Raw genomic sequence first — 21,137 nt, forward strand, 5'->3', positions numbered from 1 at the left:
ATTATAGTTCCTTAAATTGTTTCTTTTCTAAGTCAAACAGTCCCTATGCCCTCAATCACTGTTCATTCGACATGGTCATTTTAATGACTCTGGACATTTTAATGATTCTGTTGCTCTACTCTGTTAATGCTCTGAATTATCAATGTCCCTTGTAAAGTGCAATGCTTAGAAGTAAAATACTGCTCAAAAGTGGAGCGGACCAATACACAGGAGAGGGATGACATTTTTCCCTTCACACAAAGCAACTGCTCCCAACTTTTATACATCAAAGGAGCCTTTTTATCACTTCCCTCTCAACCTATCTATCCCATATTTTGAAAGATTTTCCTACTAAATTGTATTTTTAAAGAAATAATAATTTCCTTCAAGATCTAAATAATGTTAACACACTAAAATTCAATATTTCCAAGGAAAGCAAAGACACATACAGCCCCACTGCAAATAACATGTAATTATTATTCAGGTTTTTTAAAATGTTCAATTCTATAAAATTAAAGATTGCTGTGTGTAGGTTTTCTTTTAAATAGTTTTATTTAGTTATAACTGATAAAAAGTATAACTTGATGAAGTTTCTACATATGTATACAAGTGTGAAACTGTCCACACAATCAAGATAAATATTTCCATTTCTGCAAAAGTTTCTTTGTGCTCTTTTTAATTCCTCTCTTCCTCTACCTCCAACCATAGGCAATTACTTGTCTGCTTTCTCTCAATACAGATGGTTTGTATTTTCTAGAGTTTTAATAAAGGGAATGATACAGTGTGTGTTCTTTTTCGGTCTGGCTTCTTTCACTTGGCATAACTTTTACATTCATCCATGTAGTTACATGTATCAATAGTTTTTTTTTTATTACTGAGTAGTATTCCACTGTATGTATATACCACAATTTGTTTATCTATTTGCCTATTTATGGACATTGGGATTATTCTTATACCTTGCTACTATGGTAAATAAAGCGGTTGAAATAGTCACATACAAATCTTTTTGTGGACATACGCTTTGATTTCTCTTGGGTAAATACCTAGGAATAAAATGACTAGGTTGAATGATAGGTATATGTTTAACTTTTCAAGAAACTGCTTAACTGTTTTCTAAAATGGTTGTAATATTTAGAATTTTGAGAGCTCTGTGAGAGTATCAGTGGTTCCATGTCCCTGACAGTATTTGGTATAGTAAGTCTTTTAAATTTTAGCAATTCAAGTGGGAGTATAGTGGTACCTTATATGGTTTTAATTTGCATTTATTTCCTTGATGACTGAGATGTTGAATTATCTTTTTGTGTGCACATTGGCCATTCTTTTATCTTGTTTTGGTGAAGTGCCTGCTCAAATCTTTTCCATCTTAAAAAAAAAAAATACTTTGTCTTATTATTGAGTCAAAAGAGTTCTTTACATTTTCTTGATAGAAGTCTTGCCTGATAGGTGTTCTGCAAAGAATTTTGGCCAAACTGTGCCATACCTTCTTAGTTTCATAAGTTTTTTTTAAGAGATAAAGGTTTTAATTTTGATGAAGCCCAAGTTAAAATTTTTTTCCCTTTGACTCTGTGTTCTTTGGGTTCTATTCAAGAAATTTTTGCCTAACCCAAGTTCACTAAGATTTTTCTCCTACACTTTCTTTTCAAAGTTCTAGTGTTTTTGTTTTTACTTTTAGATATATGATCTATTTTTAGTTAAATTTTGTATTTGTTGTGAAGTAAGGATTGTAGTTCTTTCTTTCTGGAGGAGGGAAGGGGGATATAGACCTCTATCTGTTCCAGCATTATTTGTTGTAAAGATTATCCTTTCCTGATTTCTCTTGCTAGTTTTGTCAAAAAAACAATTGGCAATATGTGTGAGGATCTATTTCTAGATTTGCATATTCTCTTCCATCGAACTATGTTTACTTTTAAGCCAATCCATGATGTCTTGGTTATGAGTCTTGAAATTGGGTAGTGTTAAGTCCTCCAACTTTGTTCTTTATCAAAATTGTTTTGGCTATTCTAGGTTCACTGCTCTTCCATACACATTTTAGAATTAGCTTATCAACTATTACCAAAAAGTATACCAAAATTTTGATTAGGATAGCACTGAATCTGTATATTAGTTTGAATCTGTACATCAGTTTGAATCCATGGTGACAGTATTTCTCTCCATTGACTTCTCTCAGCAATCTTTTGTTGTTTTCAGTATATAGGTATTGCCCATCCTTGTTCAAATTTATCCCTGAGTTTTGTTTGGGATGCTTTTATATACTGTATTTTAGAATTTCCTATTTCTGACTGTTCATTGTTACTACTGAGGAATACAACTGAATTTGAATATTGATCTTGTATCCTATAACATAGCTAAATTTACTTTTTAATTCTAATAGACTTTTTAGAGATTCCTTTGAATTTTTCTACTTAAGTAATTATGTCATCTGTGAAAAAATATAGTACTGTTTATCTTTAAGTAACATGTGTAAAAAGCTTAAAACCGTATCTTCAATTTCCCTTTACTCAGCCTTTATGCTACTACTGTCATATGTTTTACTTCTACCCATGTTATAAAATCCAGAATATATTATTATTTAAACTTTAAACAGTCAATTACCTTTTAAAGAGATTTAAAAAAATAAAACACATATTTTATATATACTATTTATTTGCCATTTCCTGCGCTCTTCATTCCTGTATATAGATCCAAACTTCCAAGTAGAGTCACTCTCCTCCTGCCTGAAGGACTTCTTTGTAACATTATTTTGCAAAGCAAGTCTGAGGGTGATGAATTCTCTCAGCTTTTACATATCTGGAAACGTCCATTATTTTGACTTTTTTTCTTTCTTGGAATAGAAATTTGTTGAAAGTGTTTTTTTGGTTTTGTTTTTTTCTTTGATTATTTAAAGAATATCACCCACTGTCTTCTGACTTGAATTATTTTTGCTGATAAGCCTGGCTGTAGTTTGTTTTTTTTTTTTTTTTCATCATTCTTATAGTTCATCTTGAGGTTCATTCAGTGTCTTAGACCTATAGGTTTACATTTATTTTTTTCGATTTCTAAAACTTTTGGCCATCATTTCTTCAAATGTTTTTTCTGTTTCCCTCACCTTTTTCTCCTCTTCTTTTAGAAATCCAATTACACACTTGTTATGTTGCTGGAAGTTGTCCTACTGATCTTCTGTTCATTTTTTTTTCATTTCTTTTCCCTTTTATGTTTTAATCTGGAGAGTTTCTATTGCTAAGTCTTTAAGTTCACTAATAGTTCCTTTTGCAATATCTAACATGGAGTTTAATCTCATCCAGTGTGTTTTTCATCAGCCTTCATATATTTCATCTCTATAAATCCAATTTGAAATTCTTTTTTGTCTTCCATGCCCATGTTTCCTTCCACCTTCTTGAATATCTGGAGTATATTTATAGTTGCTAAATAATCATACTTGCCTTAATTCTATTATCTGTACCGTTTCTGCATCCATAGCTAATGACTCAGTTTCCTTCTCATTATTGGTCAGATCTTCCTGTTTCTTTACATGCCTGATAAATTTTTTGATTGGCTATGAGACATTGTGAATTTTATATTTTGGATGCTAGATTCTTTTTTGGTATTCCTTTTAATATTCTAGGGCTTTTATTTGGGATGCTGTTACCTGGAATAATTTTGTTTCTTTCGAACTTTGCTTTTAAGCTTTATTAGGAAGGTTAAGAACAGTCTTTAGTCTAGGGCTGATTCGGCCCTACTACTGCAACAACAGCCTTCTGAGGACTCAAATCGATGCCCCATGTGTTAGGAAGTCTCTTCTCTCTGGCTGGTGGAAACCCAAACTATTCTTGACCCTGAGTGAACTCCAGAGATTGTTTCTGTCTGATTCTTTGTTCTCAGTTACTTCCTCATAATGCATGCACTGATCAATACTCAGCTAAAGACTCAAGAGGAACTTTATACAGATCTCTGAAACTCTGTGTGTAGCTTTCTCCTCTCTGATATTCTGTTCACAAATTCTAGCCATCTCCATAACTCCAAAGTCCAAACTCTTGCCTCCTCAACTCAGGGAGATTCTAGGGTGTTTCGGTTCTTACTCCCTGAACTGCAGTTGGAAACTCTCTCCTATAAAGAAGCTGGTACAATTTTAGAGCTCACCTTCTTTGTTTCTATTCTCTTGGGGATCCTGTGCTATTTGTTTCCAATGTCTGAAAACTACTGTTTCATACATTTTATTTAGTTTTTCAGTTGTATAAGACAAGAAGCTCTATTCAGTCTATGCTACCTCTATCATGGCTGGAAGTTTCATTGTTGCTTTTTAAACATACTCAGGGCAGCAGTCTGCAGCTACACAATTGCACTATGCAACTCGAGAATCGAAAGTGAACATACCCTCCTCCCACCTCTACTCTAGATCTGAGTAAAATGGAAGCCCTAATCACACTATTTATATTGAGCTTATGGTCAATAAATCTCTCATTTGAGTAAAACTAATAACTCAAAGGCAGATAACTCCTAATTTATAAATGTCATGATCTCGTTGTTTGGAATCTGAATAAATCTTCTCATCAAATCATTATCATAAATGATTATTTGGTTCCCACAATAGACCCATCATAACATAACTTAAGTGTAACAACTTCAATAATCACTTAAAAACATTCAAGTACCATTTATAACATGGTAGTTGTGAGAAGACACAATTGGATTTCTAACCAGAGATGCCAGGAACATATTTCTGTCATTTGTTAGTTTAGTGTGCACACACACTCACGCAAGAGTGTGAGAGAATAAGGGTCAAGTTTATAAAAATTCAGATGGAGGATGAGATAGATACTAACTTGTAAACTGTATATTAACATAGGGGCAGACCTCTTTTTACCCATCTAATATTACAGAAAGATCACATTAAAATATGATAATAGTAAAATGAAATGTACTTACTCATCCAACTCCTCTTCTTCAGTTCTGGAACTATCAGCATAGAGATACTTGCTCATGTCCACTGGTCTTAAATTTTTTCTTTTTGTAGGCTGGGGAGGAGAATCCTTTATAGTTACAAAGGTTTCTGGCTCATCGAATGGGTTCAAATACTGTGGAGTCTGTACCTCTTTAAAGGGATTATAGCTGTTATTATAAAAAGATTCTTCTGGTTTTTTAGGTGAAACTGTTTCAGAGATTTGTTCTATAAAACAATAGGGAAAGATGAATTAAATCAAGTTAATATTATCTGGTATTTTCTTATATTTTTAGTGTTTTCAAAAATACTCAGTCTTAAATTAATAAACTCTATGGGGCTGAAAGAGTACAGAGTCATTATATGCTTGAGAGAGACTAAGTTCAGAAGACGTGATATCTAAGATCTTTGTCTACTTCTCCAGGAATGATGCTCCCCAAAATAGCATCTTTGAATTGTTAATGCCCTTGGAATCTCTAAAAAAATTAGCATTATGGTATGCCAATTTTAGACATTTTAACCTTCTTAAGTATTCTATTTTTGCTTATTTTATTTCATTATACTGGCTTGCCATTGCAAACTGATACAGAATAAATTTCTGTTTTTAAAAGAAGATAAAATGGATTAAATTTTCAAAGGTTCTTTGGTAGTTATACAAGCAGAGACCACTTAGGGATCTGAAAACTCATTCAGGAATATATCAAAAATACATGCATGTATCACTAAATTTGTCTTTGTAGTCTTCAAAGAGCAGGTTTATATATGCTATGAAGACCTTAAATCATTAGAGCTTTTAATGAGATGTTTAATTTCTTTCAATATAACTCATATCCAATCAACACTCTATTTAACACAAAGGAATAACAAGAATTCTGAAGTCAAAAGAACTATATTAAATTCCTATTGAGAAGCTGATAGACATGTTACACCAAATTCTTCTAAATTTTACTATTTCAAATTTCAATTTGAAAATAAGGATACTCTTAAAAATAAAACTGACTTTACAGCAGAAAAAGCACTACAACAGTATCATGTCTTCCAATAACACTTATGAAGTGCTTAGTACCAGCCTTTTTCTTTTACTCTTATGTTTATTGATATTTTAAAAGAAAACTAGAATGTGTAATAAAACTGTTCAAAATTCTAATTTTACTGATATAAATATTTTTCCAAATTGAAACACAGTTTCAGAGTCTATAATCAGATAGTACAAAACCAATCTTAATTATGCCATGTAACTCTAACAAAACATTCTATAAGAAAGCAAAAAATTGGTTATTAAAATCTTGAAGAAAAATAATTGTTTCATAAGTGACATTTCAAACAAAGTAATCCAATTATTATTAAAATCTCATGATTACTATATATTTATGATGTTCATATTTTAGAGTCAAACTACTTTTTACTAATGCTTTATATATTAGCCCAGAAAACATATTTTGTCTTTACACTGAAAAAATAGAAACAAGAAATGAAAAAAAAAACCTCTGAATTGAAATTCTGTAGAGCATGGTGAAGCAATTATAAAGTGTGAAAGGGAATCATAACAAAATCATAATAAATCAACACTGAAATGAATTTAAATACAGCCTATGCTAAAGAAGAGACTCAGTAACTGTATCTTTTGTAACACCAGGATAATACTCAATACTATCACATTACTATAATCTTTATAATAATCTAAGTGAAGCATTATTTTTTCTCTGTAGGGGAAGAGAGACTGCAAAGTTTTTGCCTATTCAATATTTTGTTAACAAATATCAAGTCTCAAAATGCTTAAGAAACTGACAAAATCTGTCAACAGAAATAAGATTTTTATTTTTACTTTCAGGTAGAGGATTGCAAAAATTGATCCAACCAATTCATCAGTTACAAAATGAAAAAGCAAGAAAGTATTCAAACCATAGAGCAAGATTTGAAGATAACAGAACTGGCAACACTGGCAACAAAGGAGGGTTTAAGATGAGATTATTTTATATAAAGGCTAACAAATACATTTAATAACTTTCTAAAAGCATCACTGAATCACAGAATGTCATGAATCTAAGAGGAGAACTGAAACTATAAAAGCAAAAACAAAAACAAGGTCCTACTATACAGCACAGGGAGCTATATTCAATATCCTGTAATAAACCATAGTGGGAAAGAATATGAAAAAGAATATATATATGTATAACTGAATCACTTTGCTATACACCTGAAACTAACACATTGTAAATCAACTATACCTCAATTTACAAAAACAAACAAAACAAAACTAGAGGTCTTACTTCTTCAACAGCTCTTATCTAAGCTTTAGGAGTTTAAAACTACTTGATAAGAAAAATGACTCAGAAAAAAAAAATACCTGGTTTTATTCCTTACATATATGTTGTTATATGGTGGGAATGATTCTCAACCTTTTTTCTGCTCTGTGCTATTCACATGCACAACTTACTCTCATTACTGAGAGTAATTCTCAGTCACAGACATGGAGTTGTGGGTGGAGGAGCCATCAGACAGCGGTGTGAGGGCAGAAGAGCTATATAGAGGGGGGTCGCCTCCACCACCCCAATATGGGTATGTACCACAGTGTGACCTTGCTTGGTAGGCCAAGCCAAAGAGATTTTACTGTATGCCAGCTAGGTAAAAAACTACTGTCTCTAACTTTAGAACTTTACTATTTGATCAAAGTAACAAAGAATTAAATAATAAGCCTGTAAATATCTACACAAGGCTTTTTTTTTTACTTCAAAAATAATTAAATGGAAGCTACCCAGAATTGCTGACCAACTGTAAGTGGTACTGAATAAAAATGTTATTGTCATAAACAAAAATTACTTTATAGGTCTTTAAAAAATCTCTTCCTGCCCTTACAGTTCAACGGAACTTGACTATATACAGAAAAAAATACAGGAAAAAAACCCTGCTACCTTCTGAATCAGGATCTCCAAACGGATTTAATTCTGCTACATCAGGATCACCAAATGGATTTAAATTCACAGTGGCCAAGTCCTTTTCTGCTTCGTCCAAAAAGTTAAGTTTGTTGATAAGCTCTGAAAATAAACATATGTGTCAGTTCGCTATAGTTAAGCATAATTATTGTTCATTCATGAAATGGCTCAAACTGTAAAAATTCACACTAATAATACCTGCAAATAATAAAACATAGCATCTTACCAATGGCAGAATGCCATTCAAGTAGTTTGTAGCATACCAACATATTCACATAAAACAAAATAAACATATGAATGTTAATTTGAAAATTATACCAGATAACAAACTGGAGAAACTTTCATCTGAATGTAATTTCATCCAATAAAAAAACACTGACATAGATTTTTAGAAAAAACATCCCTCATTCCTAAATATGAATAAATCAAATGGGTTTAATATAAGCAAATATTTTAAAAACAATATAGTTACAAAATATAAGCTAACTGAAGAAATATTATCATGTTATATGACCAATTATTATTTCATGTTTTTAAAATCACTGCCTATCAAGGATCCAGATATAGGCTTTGCTAAAGATGGTAAGTTGTTATGTTGTTGCCTGTTGGTGCACTACAAATTACCAGAAAAATAAAGAAGTATTCAAGAAAAAGCACAAAGACAAAACTGACAGCTAAGTACAGACAGAAGTCAAGAGGTAGCAGGTCACAGTAAATACAGGCAATCAGAAGCAGAAAGAAAGGAAGAAAGCTCTTAGACCTTCAGAGGAACTGGCTGATTTAGCTGAAGGCTTATTTGCTTGCTTTATGCAGTCATCTTGATCTTCATCTAAGCTGCTCAGAGCATTCAATTGGTTTACAATTTCTGTAAACAGAAGCCAGTCGAGACAAATGTAAGGTAAGGTCATTTAATTAAAGAGCCATAGAAGCATGCTGTTACTCAAAAAGACAAAGAGAGGGGAGGTTTGGTTAATCAGGAGAATATATTCAGAGGATGTTATTTTGATGAACTATAACAGATGTATTTAACTGAAAGTTATGCTGTACTCGTATTTTAAGATGGAAAATATTTTATTATTAAAATTTATATTAGTAATATAACAACCATGTTAATAAACACAAAACAAAGATAACCCTAGAGGTTGACACTGGTTTTCAGCAACCATATTATGCATTTATAAAATAGTGCTTTAAATGCACGCATTAAAAATAGAATAAGAAATATTATCTGATACCATAGAAAATATGTGCTTTTTGTTTTATAATATTCTAAACTTAAACTTAAGGTTTTAAGAATATATCTACACGAATCATGAACATAATAAGTACTCATTCATATTCCAGAATTTTAAAAATCAGCACAAAATAAGAAAAGCAAGCAATAGTTATTTTCTACTCCTGTTTTCTAGGGAATTTGTTCTTTCAAAGGAATTCTTGAATATTTGCTTTACGATGTCTTATAATTTAGCCAATAAGAGATAGAATAAAAAAGAAAAAGACAAAAAAATCTTAAACTAAAAATTCATTTTCTGCATAAACGGAATTCTTTACATGAGTCATACATATTTTGGACAACTCTGAATATGTGAAATTATGATCCACTGGGTGAAAATTAGATTCAAATAAAATAATAAGAGCCTACCAGAATATTCTAGTTAATCCTTGCTGTTTCCAAAGTTAAAACCTGGGAATAATTTAGGTATTAGGACAAACCAAATAAATCCAGATCAGTCAGTGGGAAATACAGAAAAATGTCAGAAACAGAAAATAGTTGGAAATTCAGCATAAACATGCTATTCTTTAATACCATAAATCTAAATACACATTCTAAGTTTTATTTGAACCAAATAATAGAATAGACGTTGTAATAGGTTGCCTTCATCCATTCAACTGTTGTTGAACAAATATTTATTTATCACTCTGTGCCAAGTACCATGCTTTGGAAACAGGGATGGGGAAAAAAGAAACAAAACAGACATGGTATTGTCCTCATGGAATTTACCATCATAAAGACAGAAATTAATACTGAAACAGAATAAATGACTACCAAAATACTGTGTGGTCAGAAATATGTATTGTTTTATGGACCTCTGAGCCAAATACATATGAAAAATTGATAAATTTATTCATTTCCCTTGTCTGAATGAGAAATATATTTTGCATGAATAAAACTGCTTGAGATAGAAAGTAAGTCTAGAAAATAAGGAGTAAATGCAATTAATACCAACTGAACTCTTAATCTCAATGTGAATAAGAGCTAAATAGCCTTTATAAAGTGTTTTCTTCCATTTTACTCTTTATTTATTTAAACTCCACTCTGACTCAAACTAATCTAGCAAATTCCTCAGTAGGCAAAATTCATTCTTTTTTGGGGGGAGGGATTAGGCTTATTTAGTTACTTATTTACAGAGGTACTGGGGACTGAACCTAGGACCTCATGCATGCTAAGCACTGTACCACTAAGCTATACCCTCTCCTGCCCAGAATTCATTCCTAAATTAAATCCTTTACCTCCCACTACTAGTCATTGTAACTTTGTAATTTTCACAGAAATACAATGGAGAGGAGTATCAGTGCTATGTGATTACCAGCGCATGACTGATTTTTTTCATTCATTAGTAGTTTTATATGTTTTTTAAATTTGCAGATGGCTTATTTTTAACTTTGAAAATACGAAAAAAGAAATATTAATAATAGTAGCTAACATTTATTAAGCAATGGAAAGGCATACATTGAGTTAATTCTCATAAATATCGATGTATTATCATTAATATCCACATTTTATCATGTATATTAGTATCATTTATTTGCACTGTATTCCCAGTTGTACTAGGTTAAACATTTAAAAATAATTAAAAATAATGCTCAAAGATACGTAGTGTTCTTTTTACATTTTAATTATTTAATATACTTAGATATAATCTCAATGAAACTAGAAATCAGTCATTTATTCAAACATCTTATATAATGAGCACTATAGAGAATACAGAAGAAATACTAAACTTGGTCCTTACTTTTAAAACATTAATGTTGTTCCATTATAAACGTAGGTATAATGTAGGCATTTATTTATATACTATCAAGATGAATATTTCATGACTAAATTATTTACATTGTAACTTTTCTGAAAGCTTAGAATATTTCCCCTTATGCTTTTAGTGATATCATAAAACAATTGATGACCATTTCCTCATTAATTAACCCAAAGTAATTCCTTATTTCTATTTCTTGTCACTGATGACAAGCTGTCCTAGCATCCTCTATTTATCCATAGCTTAAATAAATCCTTGACTCCTAAAACTTCTGCATCTAGAATTTTCATTCATATTAACAGAGTGAAAAGATAATGTTTCCTTTATTTGGTTTTCAAATAAATGTTCATCCAAATCTTAAAAAGAAGCAATCTCCAAAGAAATAACATTTATTTATATAATAAACATTTCTGAAGTATCTATTATATGCCTGGGATACTACCTGCCCTCATGGCTTTATCCTTTGTGGGACAGACAGACAAGTAAAGCAATATACAGTGTATGATAAATATATGTTATGACTGAGATACGCATCGTAGGCTATGTGAAACTGGAAGAGAGATATATAACTCAGTTTGAGATCAGGAAGGCCTCCTGGATTTATTCAAGGAGGATTCACTCAGTGTAAACGAGACAAACAAACTATTACTATTATTAAAATAAAGGGGAAACTGGAGGGCATTCCACAGGATGAAAGAGAGGCAAATGAGTACATGATCTACTCGAGGAACAGCAAGTTGTTTGGGGTTTAAGATGCCAGGGATGGGGGATGGAATGACATGAAGATGACAAATGTCCTAACATGAATGTTACTGTGACCAAATTAAAGAATGTAAACTTTACTCTGAAAGCTTTGGGAATCCATCAAAAGATCAAATGCATATCTTAGAAACATCATTCCAGGAGCAACATGGTGACAGCACTTGAGGAAAACAGGGTAAGAAGCAAACAGATGAGTAGTTCAGCATCACCACTCCATGAGGGGAGGCCCTTAATAAATATTTGCTAATTAAAGAATAAATTAAAAAGAAAGATTTGATGGTTAATTCGACAAGGGGATGGGGAAAGCAATGTGGGACAAAAGCCAAGTTTCTGTTTTGGGTGATTGTGTGGACAACAGTTCTAGCAGTGCAACTGGGGCAATTCAGTTTGGCCATACCAAGCTATAGGTGCCTATGAAACTTCTCATGAAAATAATTCAATTAGCAGTTGCACATGTGGGTGCAGACTTAAAATACGTAATCGTGTTATATATTTCTCCTTTAAAAAAAAATCTTTGTTTCTTCCAAATTTCCTACAGTTAATGTGTTTCACAGTTATAATTAGAAAAAAAACTTAAAAACTTAAAAGAAGGCTTACAACAAAGATTTATTCCCAGGATTTTTTTTAAGTAGGAAGCTTTCTCACTAGTATAGTACCCTTACCAAAAAAAAATCTCTGACCCAATATATTTTATATAATACTTAACTATTTATTAAAGCTTTGTTCCACCAAAAATTTACACTTTGGAAAATGTCAATAATGCTATATAACAGCACAAATTTCTACCTTAAACACAACTAAAAATGAGCAGTAATCTATAGTGTTGCATTTAGTCATCATAACAGTGTGTCAATCTGGACTTGCTTCACATTGGTGAGAATAAGAAGGAAAACTAAATTAGGGGCAGGCAATCGAAGCACAGGGTCAAGTAATTTGAGACTCTTCTGTACTGTTAGGAAGGCAAAAGAAGATAGAAATTGACCATCAAAGATTATCACACTGAACCAAAATGGGGGATGGAGGTAGTGTCATGAAGAGAGGGTGGGTTTTTCCTTTTAAGAAAGTCTGTAGTTGAGTTAAAAGGGTGGAGGTGAGGGTGGGTAGGGGGAGGACCTGCCTAGAGTTAGAACATATCTACAAATCTTGCAGCAATCTCATTCTACTCTTCAAAGTATAATAAGATTCAGTACAGGTATATCTCATTTTAAGGTGGTCTAGAAAGTAACATTACAACTTCTTGACAGAGATCAAGTTCCCAAAGATGTCACATTTCTCACAGGCTTGAGACCATAAATATTTGGTTTATGGATATAACTAACAGGTTTAATAATGTGATTTTCAATCCCACTAGCCGATCATAATGGGGAAAGGAGGGGCTGCTTCAGGCAGAAAAGTAAACATTGCAGAGTCTGTCTCCCTGGATCTTCAACCCCCTCCTCCTAATTAATTAGTAAGCTTTAATGTCTTATTGACATGATTAAGCTGCTCCTCAGTTTTTAAAAAAGTTTCTTAGCCATTAGTTTATTCTAGTTTGGCTAGTCTCTCTTAATCTTTATAAGAAAACATTAAAAAAAAAAAAAAACAGTAGTCCAGAATTTCTCACCTAACATTCTTCAACTTACTGCAATCTTTTATCCTCACTTTTAACCATTCTCCTTACTAAAACTGCTCTGAGGTCACCGTGTGTTCTAATTGGCAAATAAATATACTAGACACCTGTTAGCTCTTACCATACTTGACTTCTGTATAAAGAAGAAAAATGTTGATAATAACCATTTTTCCCTTTGCCTCTTAAATGTTATTATTCCCTAGGATCGTATCATAGGTCCCATTCTCTTTTCCTGCTAAATCTGCTTTTCCTGGAAGAATTCATCTACTCTCTTGGCTAACCTAACACATACGTGGCTAGGTTTGAATTTCCAACTGCCTAGTGGGAATTTCCACCCTAACGACCCTAGACATTCCCCTCACATACTCAACAATACAAAAAAATGGAATTAAATCTCTGGGCATTTATGTCATGTTCATCTTTCATCTCTAACACCCAGAAGTTTTTCACATAGGTAGTATTTAGTATGTAGTGAATGAATGAATTGAATGAAACTCATAATATTTGGCATAATTTTTATAAAGGCAAAAAGACATAATATACCTTATTTTTAAATTTCAGAAATAGTATATTTTCTAAGCTATGTGTCTATCTATATATCTACATGTTTATGTATGTATGTATTATGTATCTATGTTTCATTTATCTCCAGAAATGTTACAGTTTAAGCCAGTACCCCAAAATTTGGTGGCTTAAAACAACAAATATATATTGTCTCTCACAGTTCTGTGGGTTGACTGGATGCAGCCAGGTGGTTCATTGTAGTTAGAAAGTGGCTTGAGCTAAAGTCATCTGAAAGCTTGAACTAGGCTGGATGTCTAAAATGGCATCTTCACTTGTATGTGTTTCAGCTAGAAGGCTGGAACAACCAGGGGCTGGCCAGACATCTTTCTCTCTCTCCAAGTGGCCTGTCCATGTGGGTAGTTTGGGGTTCCTTTCAGCCCAGCAATCTCAGGGTATTTGAACTTTTTACAAGGCATCTGGTGTCTGCCAGAGAATGCATTATAAGAGGCCCAGGTAGAAGTCACAAGGAATTTATAATTTAGCTTTAGAAGTTACAAAGTGTCACCTCCCCACAGCATTCTACTGGTTAAAAGTGATTTACAGGGCCAGCCCAGAAGAAAGGGAGGGGACTACAAAAGGGCATGAATATTGGGATGCCTGGTGCATTTGAGGACAATCTTTGGAGACAAGCTACCAGACAGTAGATCAATAAATCAGAGAGTTGAACTCATTCATTTTCTTACTAATCTAACATATTTACTATAATGTTTACAGGTTACTTCCAGTATTTTACTTAGCACATATGTGAATGGCACAAATCTTAAACTGTACAATTCAATGAATTTTGACAAATGTATACACCCATGTAACACAGAACACTACATCACCCCCACAAGTTTTCTCATGCCTCTTTTCAGTCAATCCCCAAACCCACCAGCTATCACTATTGTAATGTTTTTATTATAAGGTTAGTTTTGTCTCTTCCAGAACATCACAAATGGAATCATACAGTACATACTCTTTTATGTAAATCTTCTTTTATTCAGCATGATGCTTTTGAGATACACCCACGTTGCTGAACGTATCAATAGCTCATTTTTACGATGAATAGTATTCTATTCGCGAATACAATAGTTTGGCCATTTTCCTGTTGATGTACATATACTTAAACTATTTTCAGTTTAAGGCTATCATGAATAAAAATGTTCTGAACATTTTTGTACAAGTCTTTTTTGTGAATATGTTTTCATTTCTTTGGATAAACATCAAGGAGTAGAACTGATGAGTCAGAGGGTAGGTCTATGTTTAGTGTTACAAAGAAACTCTCCAAGTGATTGTACCATTATACTCTCTACCAACAATGGATGAGAATTCCAGTTGGTCCACATCCTTACCAACATTAAGTACTTATTGGCAGTCTTAAATTTTAATCATTCTGGTGGGTGTGGAGTTGTGACTCATGGTGATTTTAATTTGCTTTTCTCTGATAATAAGAGATGCTGAAACATTTTCATGTGCTTATTAGCCAATGATGTCTTTCTTTTTGAACCACATGTTCAAATCCTTGCCCATAAAAAAAAAAGTTGTCTTTTTATTATTGAGTTGTAGGACATTAAAAAAAAATCTATTCTAGATATCAGCCTGTGTCAGATTTATGCTTTGTGAATATTTTTGTCTAGTCTGTAACTGGCCCATATATTTTCTTAACGATCTATTTTTTTTTTAATTGAAGTCTAGTCAGTTACAATGAGTCAACTTCTGGTGTACAGCATAATTTAATGGTCTATTTTGATGAGCATGTTTTTAATTTTTTTCAAACACAATTTCATTTAATTTTTTACAACCATTCTGTGAGGTAACACCACCAATATTAGATAGATGAAGAAGGCTCGGAGTCTTGTTCAAGGACACACAACTGGCAAGTGGTGGGTGACACTAACATTCAAACTCAGGTTTCCAGATCCAACATAATGGTGTTGTAATGCCTCTTTGTGTGTTTCAAATTAAAAACAAACAAAAAAGACCCAAAAACTTAGAAATGAGACACAGTAAAGCACATAAACCTTTTTGCACATATATTAACCGTTATAATCATTGACTAGATCAAGATACCCACCATTTCGAGCAATCCAAAAAGCGCCCTCCTGCACCTTCTCAGTCAATTTCCCCAAAGTAATTACCACTCTGCCGCTATCATCATAGACAGACAGGTTTTAGAGTAATCTAACTTTTGGGAGTTATTAGCACAAAATTCCGTATACCAATCCTTCACCCTGCCATCCCAGCTTTAGTACTCAAAGCTGCTCTAGCTCTAACTTTTCAATTCAAGTACTCACTGTAGAGACTAGCTGTTGGAAACAGCTTCATATTCAATTTCTTGCAGTATTTTGAAATTCATACTAACTGAAAAAAATAAAAAAAGTAACTCCTGGAAGTAGAGTCAAAAGACTGTCATCAAACAAATAAACGTATCTTAGGAACACCACAGACAAAAGTTGCTTGACTCAAGTAATTTGGCACATCTACTTCCAATCATGGTTTCTCATTACGAATGAACCAGCAAAGGCCGTTTCAGTTTGTGGAAGGGAAGACTAGCCAGGAAGGGTATGGGACAGAGATTGCTTTGCATCGTCTTACAACACACCAAAAAATACATGTCCACATGGCTTCCAAAGTTGACCTGCTCTTCTACGACGCACGGAAAACAAAAGTAAAGGGGAAGACGATCTAGGTGGAGGCAAGTGGGGTAAAAAGAGGCTTCAAGGAGGCTTTAATGGGGGCTTTCCATTCCTGGCAGACTATCTCTTCAAACACATTCAGTCTTGTCCAACCTGGCAGTGACGGAAGCAGCATGACAATTTCACCCCAGGCTCTCAAGCTGGGTTTGGTGAATTTAGGTGATTCTAGACAACTTTCTCTCTCCTCCCCACCCCCGCCACTCAGTTCCGGTTTCGCACCTCTTCCTAATTCCCACCACTGCCGCCTGCGGCGTTTTAAGCAGTCTACCAATTGATTATAGCTGAGCATCAGGGAAAGCATGGCATTTCTAAAGTCAGATAACTCTTGGTGTCATATGTGAGGGAGGTGACAGAAGGCGGGGTGTCTAGAGAAACGTTCTGGCCCAAAGCAGGAGGGCAGGTCCCGAGGTGGGCTCGCATGACGGGCAGCAGCACACCCATGACGACCTCAAAGACCAGCGAACTCTCCTCCCTCTTCCCTCCAAGTGCCAACGACCCCGCCAGTCAAAGCCCCCCGAGGAAAAGAGGAATGCCCAAACCTCAGAGAGCTGCAGGGCCAGGGCTCAACTTCACAGCGCAGAGAAGGCTCTGGTCTCCGTTTTCTCTCTCTCTCTCTCTCTCTCTGGAAGCCGCTCGCAACCCCCAAACTGTGGCGAGGGCGTTGAGTTGCACGCCCTAAGAAAGGAACTGCACTCCTCCAGAAACCTGCGCCAGCAGCTGGGCTGCAAGTCGCGTTTGCCCTTCTCTGCGCTGCGGTCTCGCGAGAGCAGCCCGCCCACGGGAAAGTTGGGAACGCCCACCGCGAGGCACGCTGGGAGTTCCTGTTATCGCTTGTCTGAGGCGGCTGTGAGGGCTGCATTAAAATCACTGTGAGGTAATCCTATTGTGTCTGTCATCTCATTTTTTGTTTGTTAACTTAAAAAAAATAAGGTCAGACTTTCCTTGTTCTTAATAAACAAGTTACTCTTGAAATCTGAATACTTTTGAGTATTAGGTTAGGAGACCTTGGCTTTACTTCAGCATTTCTGTTTTACTCACCTTCCTCTGATGTGGCTTCAGCCGAGAGGGAAAGGCATTCTGTTGTGGCACATAATGAGGCCGCCAGTTAGCCAGTTTGTGAAAGTTTACCAGAGATTAAGTGTAAGAATAGAAAGGAGTCTATTAGGGTATGCTGTCACAGACAACAGCAGTCCACGCAGAGGAGAGGTACCTGGGTGAGCCCATACGTTTTTAATTTTGATGAAGTCTGCTTTATCAAATTTTTCTTTCATGGTTATTATTTCCCATGAATTATGTAATGTAAGAACCTTCTGGGCACCCTAAGGGCACAAACATAGTGTCTTTTTAAAATTTTTCAGAGGCTTTATAGTTTTAATTTTTACATGGATGTCTATGATCTACCTTGAATTAATGTTTGTGTATACTGAGAGGTAGGAATTGAGGCTCGTTTTTTCCATATGGATGCCTGAGTATTTCAGTATCATCTCTTGAAAATACTTTCCTTTCTTGACTGAATTATGCTGCACCTTTGCTGAAAACTACTTGACCAAATAAGTTTGGGTCTACTTCAGGACTCTCTGTTTTGTTCCACTGACATGTCTGTCCCATGCCAATACCACACCATCTTGATTATTACAGCTTTACAGTAAATCTTGATGTCAGGTAGTACTAGAATAATAATTATATTCAGGATTGTTTTAGTTATTCAGTTCCTTTGGTTTTCCAATTATATTTCAGAATCACCTTTTCAATTTCTACTTTTAAAAAGCCTGGTAGGATTATGAATGGCATTGGGTTGAATATATAGATTTATTTGGGAAGGAATAATATCTTTACAATATTGAATCTTCTAATCTATGAACAGACTCTCCAGTAAGATCTTCTTTAATTACCTTCAGTAATGTATTAGTTTCAAGTGTAGAGGCTTTTCCCACATTTTCTGTTAAATTTGTTTCTAAGTAGTCTGTGTTACTTTTAGCCTCTATGTAAATGGAATTGTTTTGTTCATTTCATTTTCTAAATGTTTGTTGTTCATATATAAAAAATACAAATTTTCCTATATTGATTTTGTATTTTGTGTCCTTGCTAGGATCTGAAATATACTGTTGAATAGAAGTGGTGAGAACAGTTACCTTTGCCTTGTTCCCAATTTTTAGAGGAAAAGTGTTCAGTGTCTCACCATTAAATATTATGTTAGCTGTAGCTCTCCACAGCTACTATTTATCAAAATGAATAAGTTCTCTTATATTAAAACTTTGCTGAGAAACTCTGTTGGATTTTTTTTCAAATGTTCCTTTCTGCACCTGATGATTACATGGTTTTTCTCTTTCTCTTTATTCTGTTAATATGGTTAAACCAACCTTGCATTCCTAGGATAAATTCTTAAAGAATGCATATTGTTACTTAAAATATTCATTGTCTCCTGGCTCCCTCCCTAAATAAATATTGGAGAGCTTCTAACTTCTCCTTCAGAGCTCTTACTTCCATCCTGGCCATGTCAGATGGGTATTCAGTATCCACAGAATTCTCCCAGAGTCTTACAGGGGATGCTAGAGAATGCTCAGTTGTCATTAGTACAAACAAAGCAGCATTAGGGTTTGAGTCATGCAGAAAGTAGGCTGAGTTTGTAATCTGTATCTTTTGCCACTTTTACTATTCTCTAAGTTGACACATTTGAATTCTAAACACTGGGAAGAGATATCTTAGGGTCTCAAACTCCTTTAAGAAACAGGTAGCTATGGTACTTCATAAACATTTTATCTCAAGGGATCATAAGTGCTCCCACCACTCTGCTTCTACCCTAGTTCCCCATCTTAAACCTAAATAACAGCTGCAATATTCCAGAAATTCTCATCCTCCACACAGATCTCCAAAATACATGGCCATTTAAATTTTTTTTACTGTATAGAGTCCACAGAAATCCTATGATTTTTTTCATGAATGTCCTAGATACCAGAGGTACATGCCCCAGTAAAGACCAGAAGCAAATTAATGGAGGTATTCTCTCATCAGAGTCCCAAGTTTACACTGAGGAACTTTCCAATTTAAAGAGAAAGACCTATTTATCCTCATTCATAGCCCTAGCAAGTAGGATATTTAATCTCAGAGAGCTGAGTCATACCAAAATCAACTCTAGATCCTCAGATATGAACTGTTATCTTCTCTACCACCATCTGTGCTCTAAGATTATGTTTCCTGAAGGTAGCCAATATGTCACTCTCTCTTCCTCCTCCTGAATTAACTTTACCAACTATAGGAAAAGGATTAACAAACACCACACAATACTGCTTATGGTAAAAATGAATCCTGATTTATAAACTGCATCTCAGTGGGAGGCCTCTGAATGGACTATAAACCTGATGATAGGATATATAGCTTGAGCTTCTCTGATTGTGGAGACTCTTGTAACTGGGCATGTCCCTTACAAGGACCCTGGATAATATACCTACCAAACTATTACAAATGATATTAGCTCTTGTGGAGCATGAAGATTCTAAACCAAGGTAATCCTTGCTCCAAACTATGTGGATCTTGTCTCCTTATACCCACAATGTCATTTGGGAGTAGAGGTCAAGGAATAGCAACTGGGCTGCTTTGCAAACCCCAGCAAAAGAGAAATGCTTTGCTGGCATGCTGTTTCCTATCCAATATTCTTCTGAAAGAATCTAATGCCAAGTTTTGCCAATCCAAGTCCTATGAGTCTGAATGTCTGGTTAAGCCTAACCAGAATCCTTGGTGATCTTTGCAGTAACCATAAGTATACTAAGGGGCTTCCCAGTGTCTCATAATGTCTCATTTCTTCCATAATGCTTTGCTGTAAACTGCTTCATATAAACCTGATTTTCTTAGCTATATTCAACAGGGCTTTGTCATTTATGCAGGACGTCTTTTTTTTCCCCTTCCTGTTTATATGTATTCAGAAATTCAACATGAATCCCAAAGATGGTCATATTACCAAACACTGGTTCAAACATTGTGAGGTTGCCATATAGATGGAAGCACTGATTTTTTTGAAAACATATGTAATATCTAACACAAGCTGCAACAGACTTTCCATTAAAAGGCTTTGTTTCTCCATCTCCAAGGTCTATCACTTCCACTACATTTCAGTGATTTTTCCAACTGCAATTCAAAATTTCCCTGTGCATTCACTGGTGCTGAACCTCTGCAGAAGGCATCTGTATACATAGTTTCAACTAAAGGTCCCTACCTAAGAGCCAGTCTTAAAATATGTATCCAGTTAGAAGTGAATTCTGTCTCAGACAGGGTAGGGACTTTTGCTCAGTCTAAGTATAGACACCATGAATTTACTTTTACCTTCTAGCAAAGATTAGAATTTCAGAAGATATATTTTGTCAATTACTATTGATTTTCAGCAATATTCCATAAGAGCATGGGGCTAAATGAATAGCCTCTAGGTGTCAATCTAAGATATACCCCAAAATAATTGTAACAGTCTGTTCTTTCAAGAAGCTTGCAGCTTAGTTGACAAAATAATATACCCATATAATTTTATTAAAATAATGTGATTGCATTTTATGCATTTATATTATAATATAAAGAGGCACTTAATATAAACAAAATTTAAAATAACAATTCCTTCCTCTATAAAAATTGGGTCAACAATTTTTTAAGCTGCAAGGAAGAGAGAACATAAGCTGTGTT

At 34.3% G+C, this 21,137-nt stretch overlaps 1 protein-coding gene across 1 annotated transcript in view; it reads right to left on the reverse strand.

Annotated features, from left to right (window-relative positions):
- Positions 1 to 4,881: 4,881 nt before the first annotated feature.
- The window catches only part of EHBP1 (EH domain binding protein 1), a gene marked incomplete at its 3' end in the record, with an annotated part of 127,336 nt that continues 111,080 nt past the window's right edge, over positions 4,882 to 21,137 (reverse strand). Inside the window, 3 exon segments of the mRNA XM_064494453.1 lie at positions 4,882 to 5,122; positions 7,807 to 7,929; positions 8,588 to 8,692. Coding sequence (XP_064350523.1) covers positions 4,882 to 5,122; positions 7,807 to 7,929; positions 8,588 to 8,692 — 469 coding nt within the window.

Source organism: Camelus dromedarius, chromosome 15 (assembly GCF_036321535.1).
Source record: "Camelus dromedarius isolate mCamDro1 chromosome 15, mCamDro1.pat, whole genome shotgun sequence".
Taxonomy (NCBI): Eukaryota; Metazoa; Chordata; class Mammalia; order Artiodactyla; family Camelidae; genus Camelus; species Camelus dromedarius.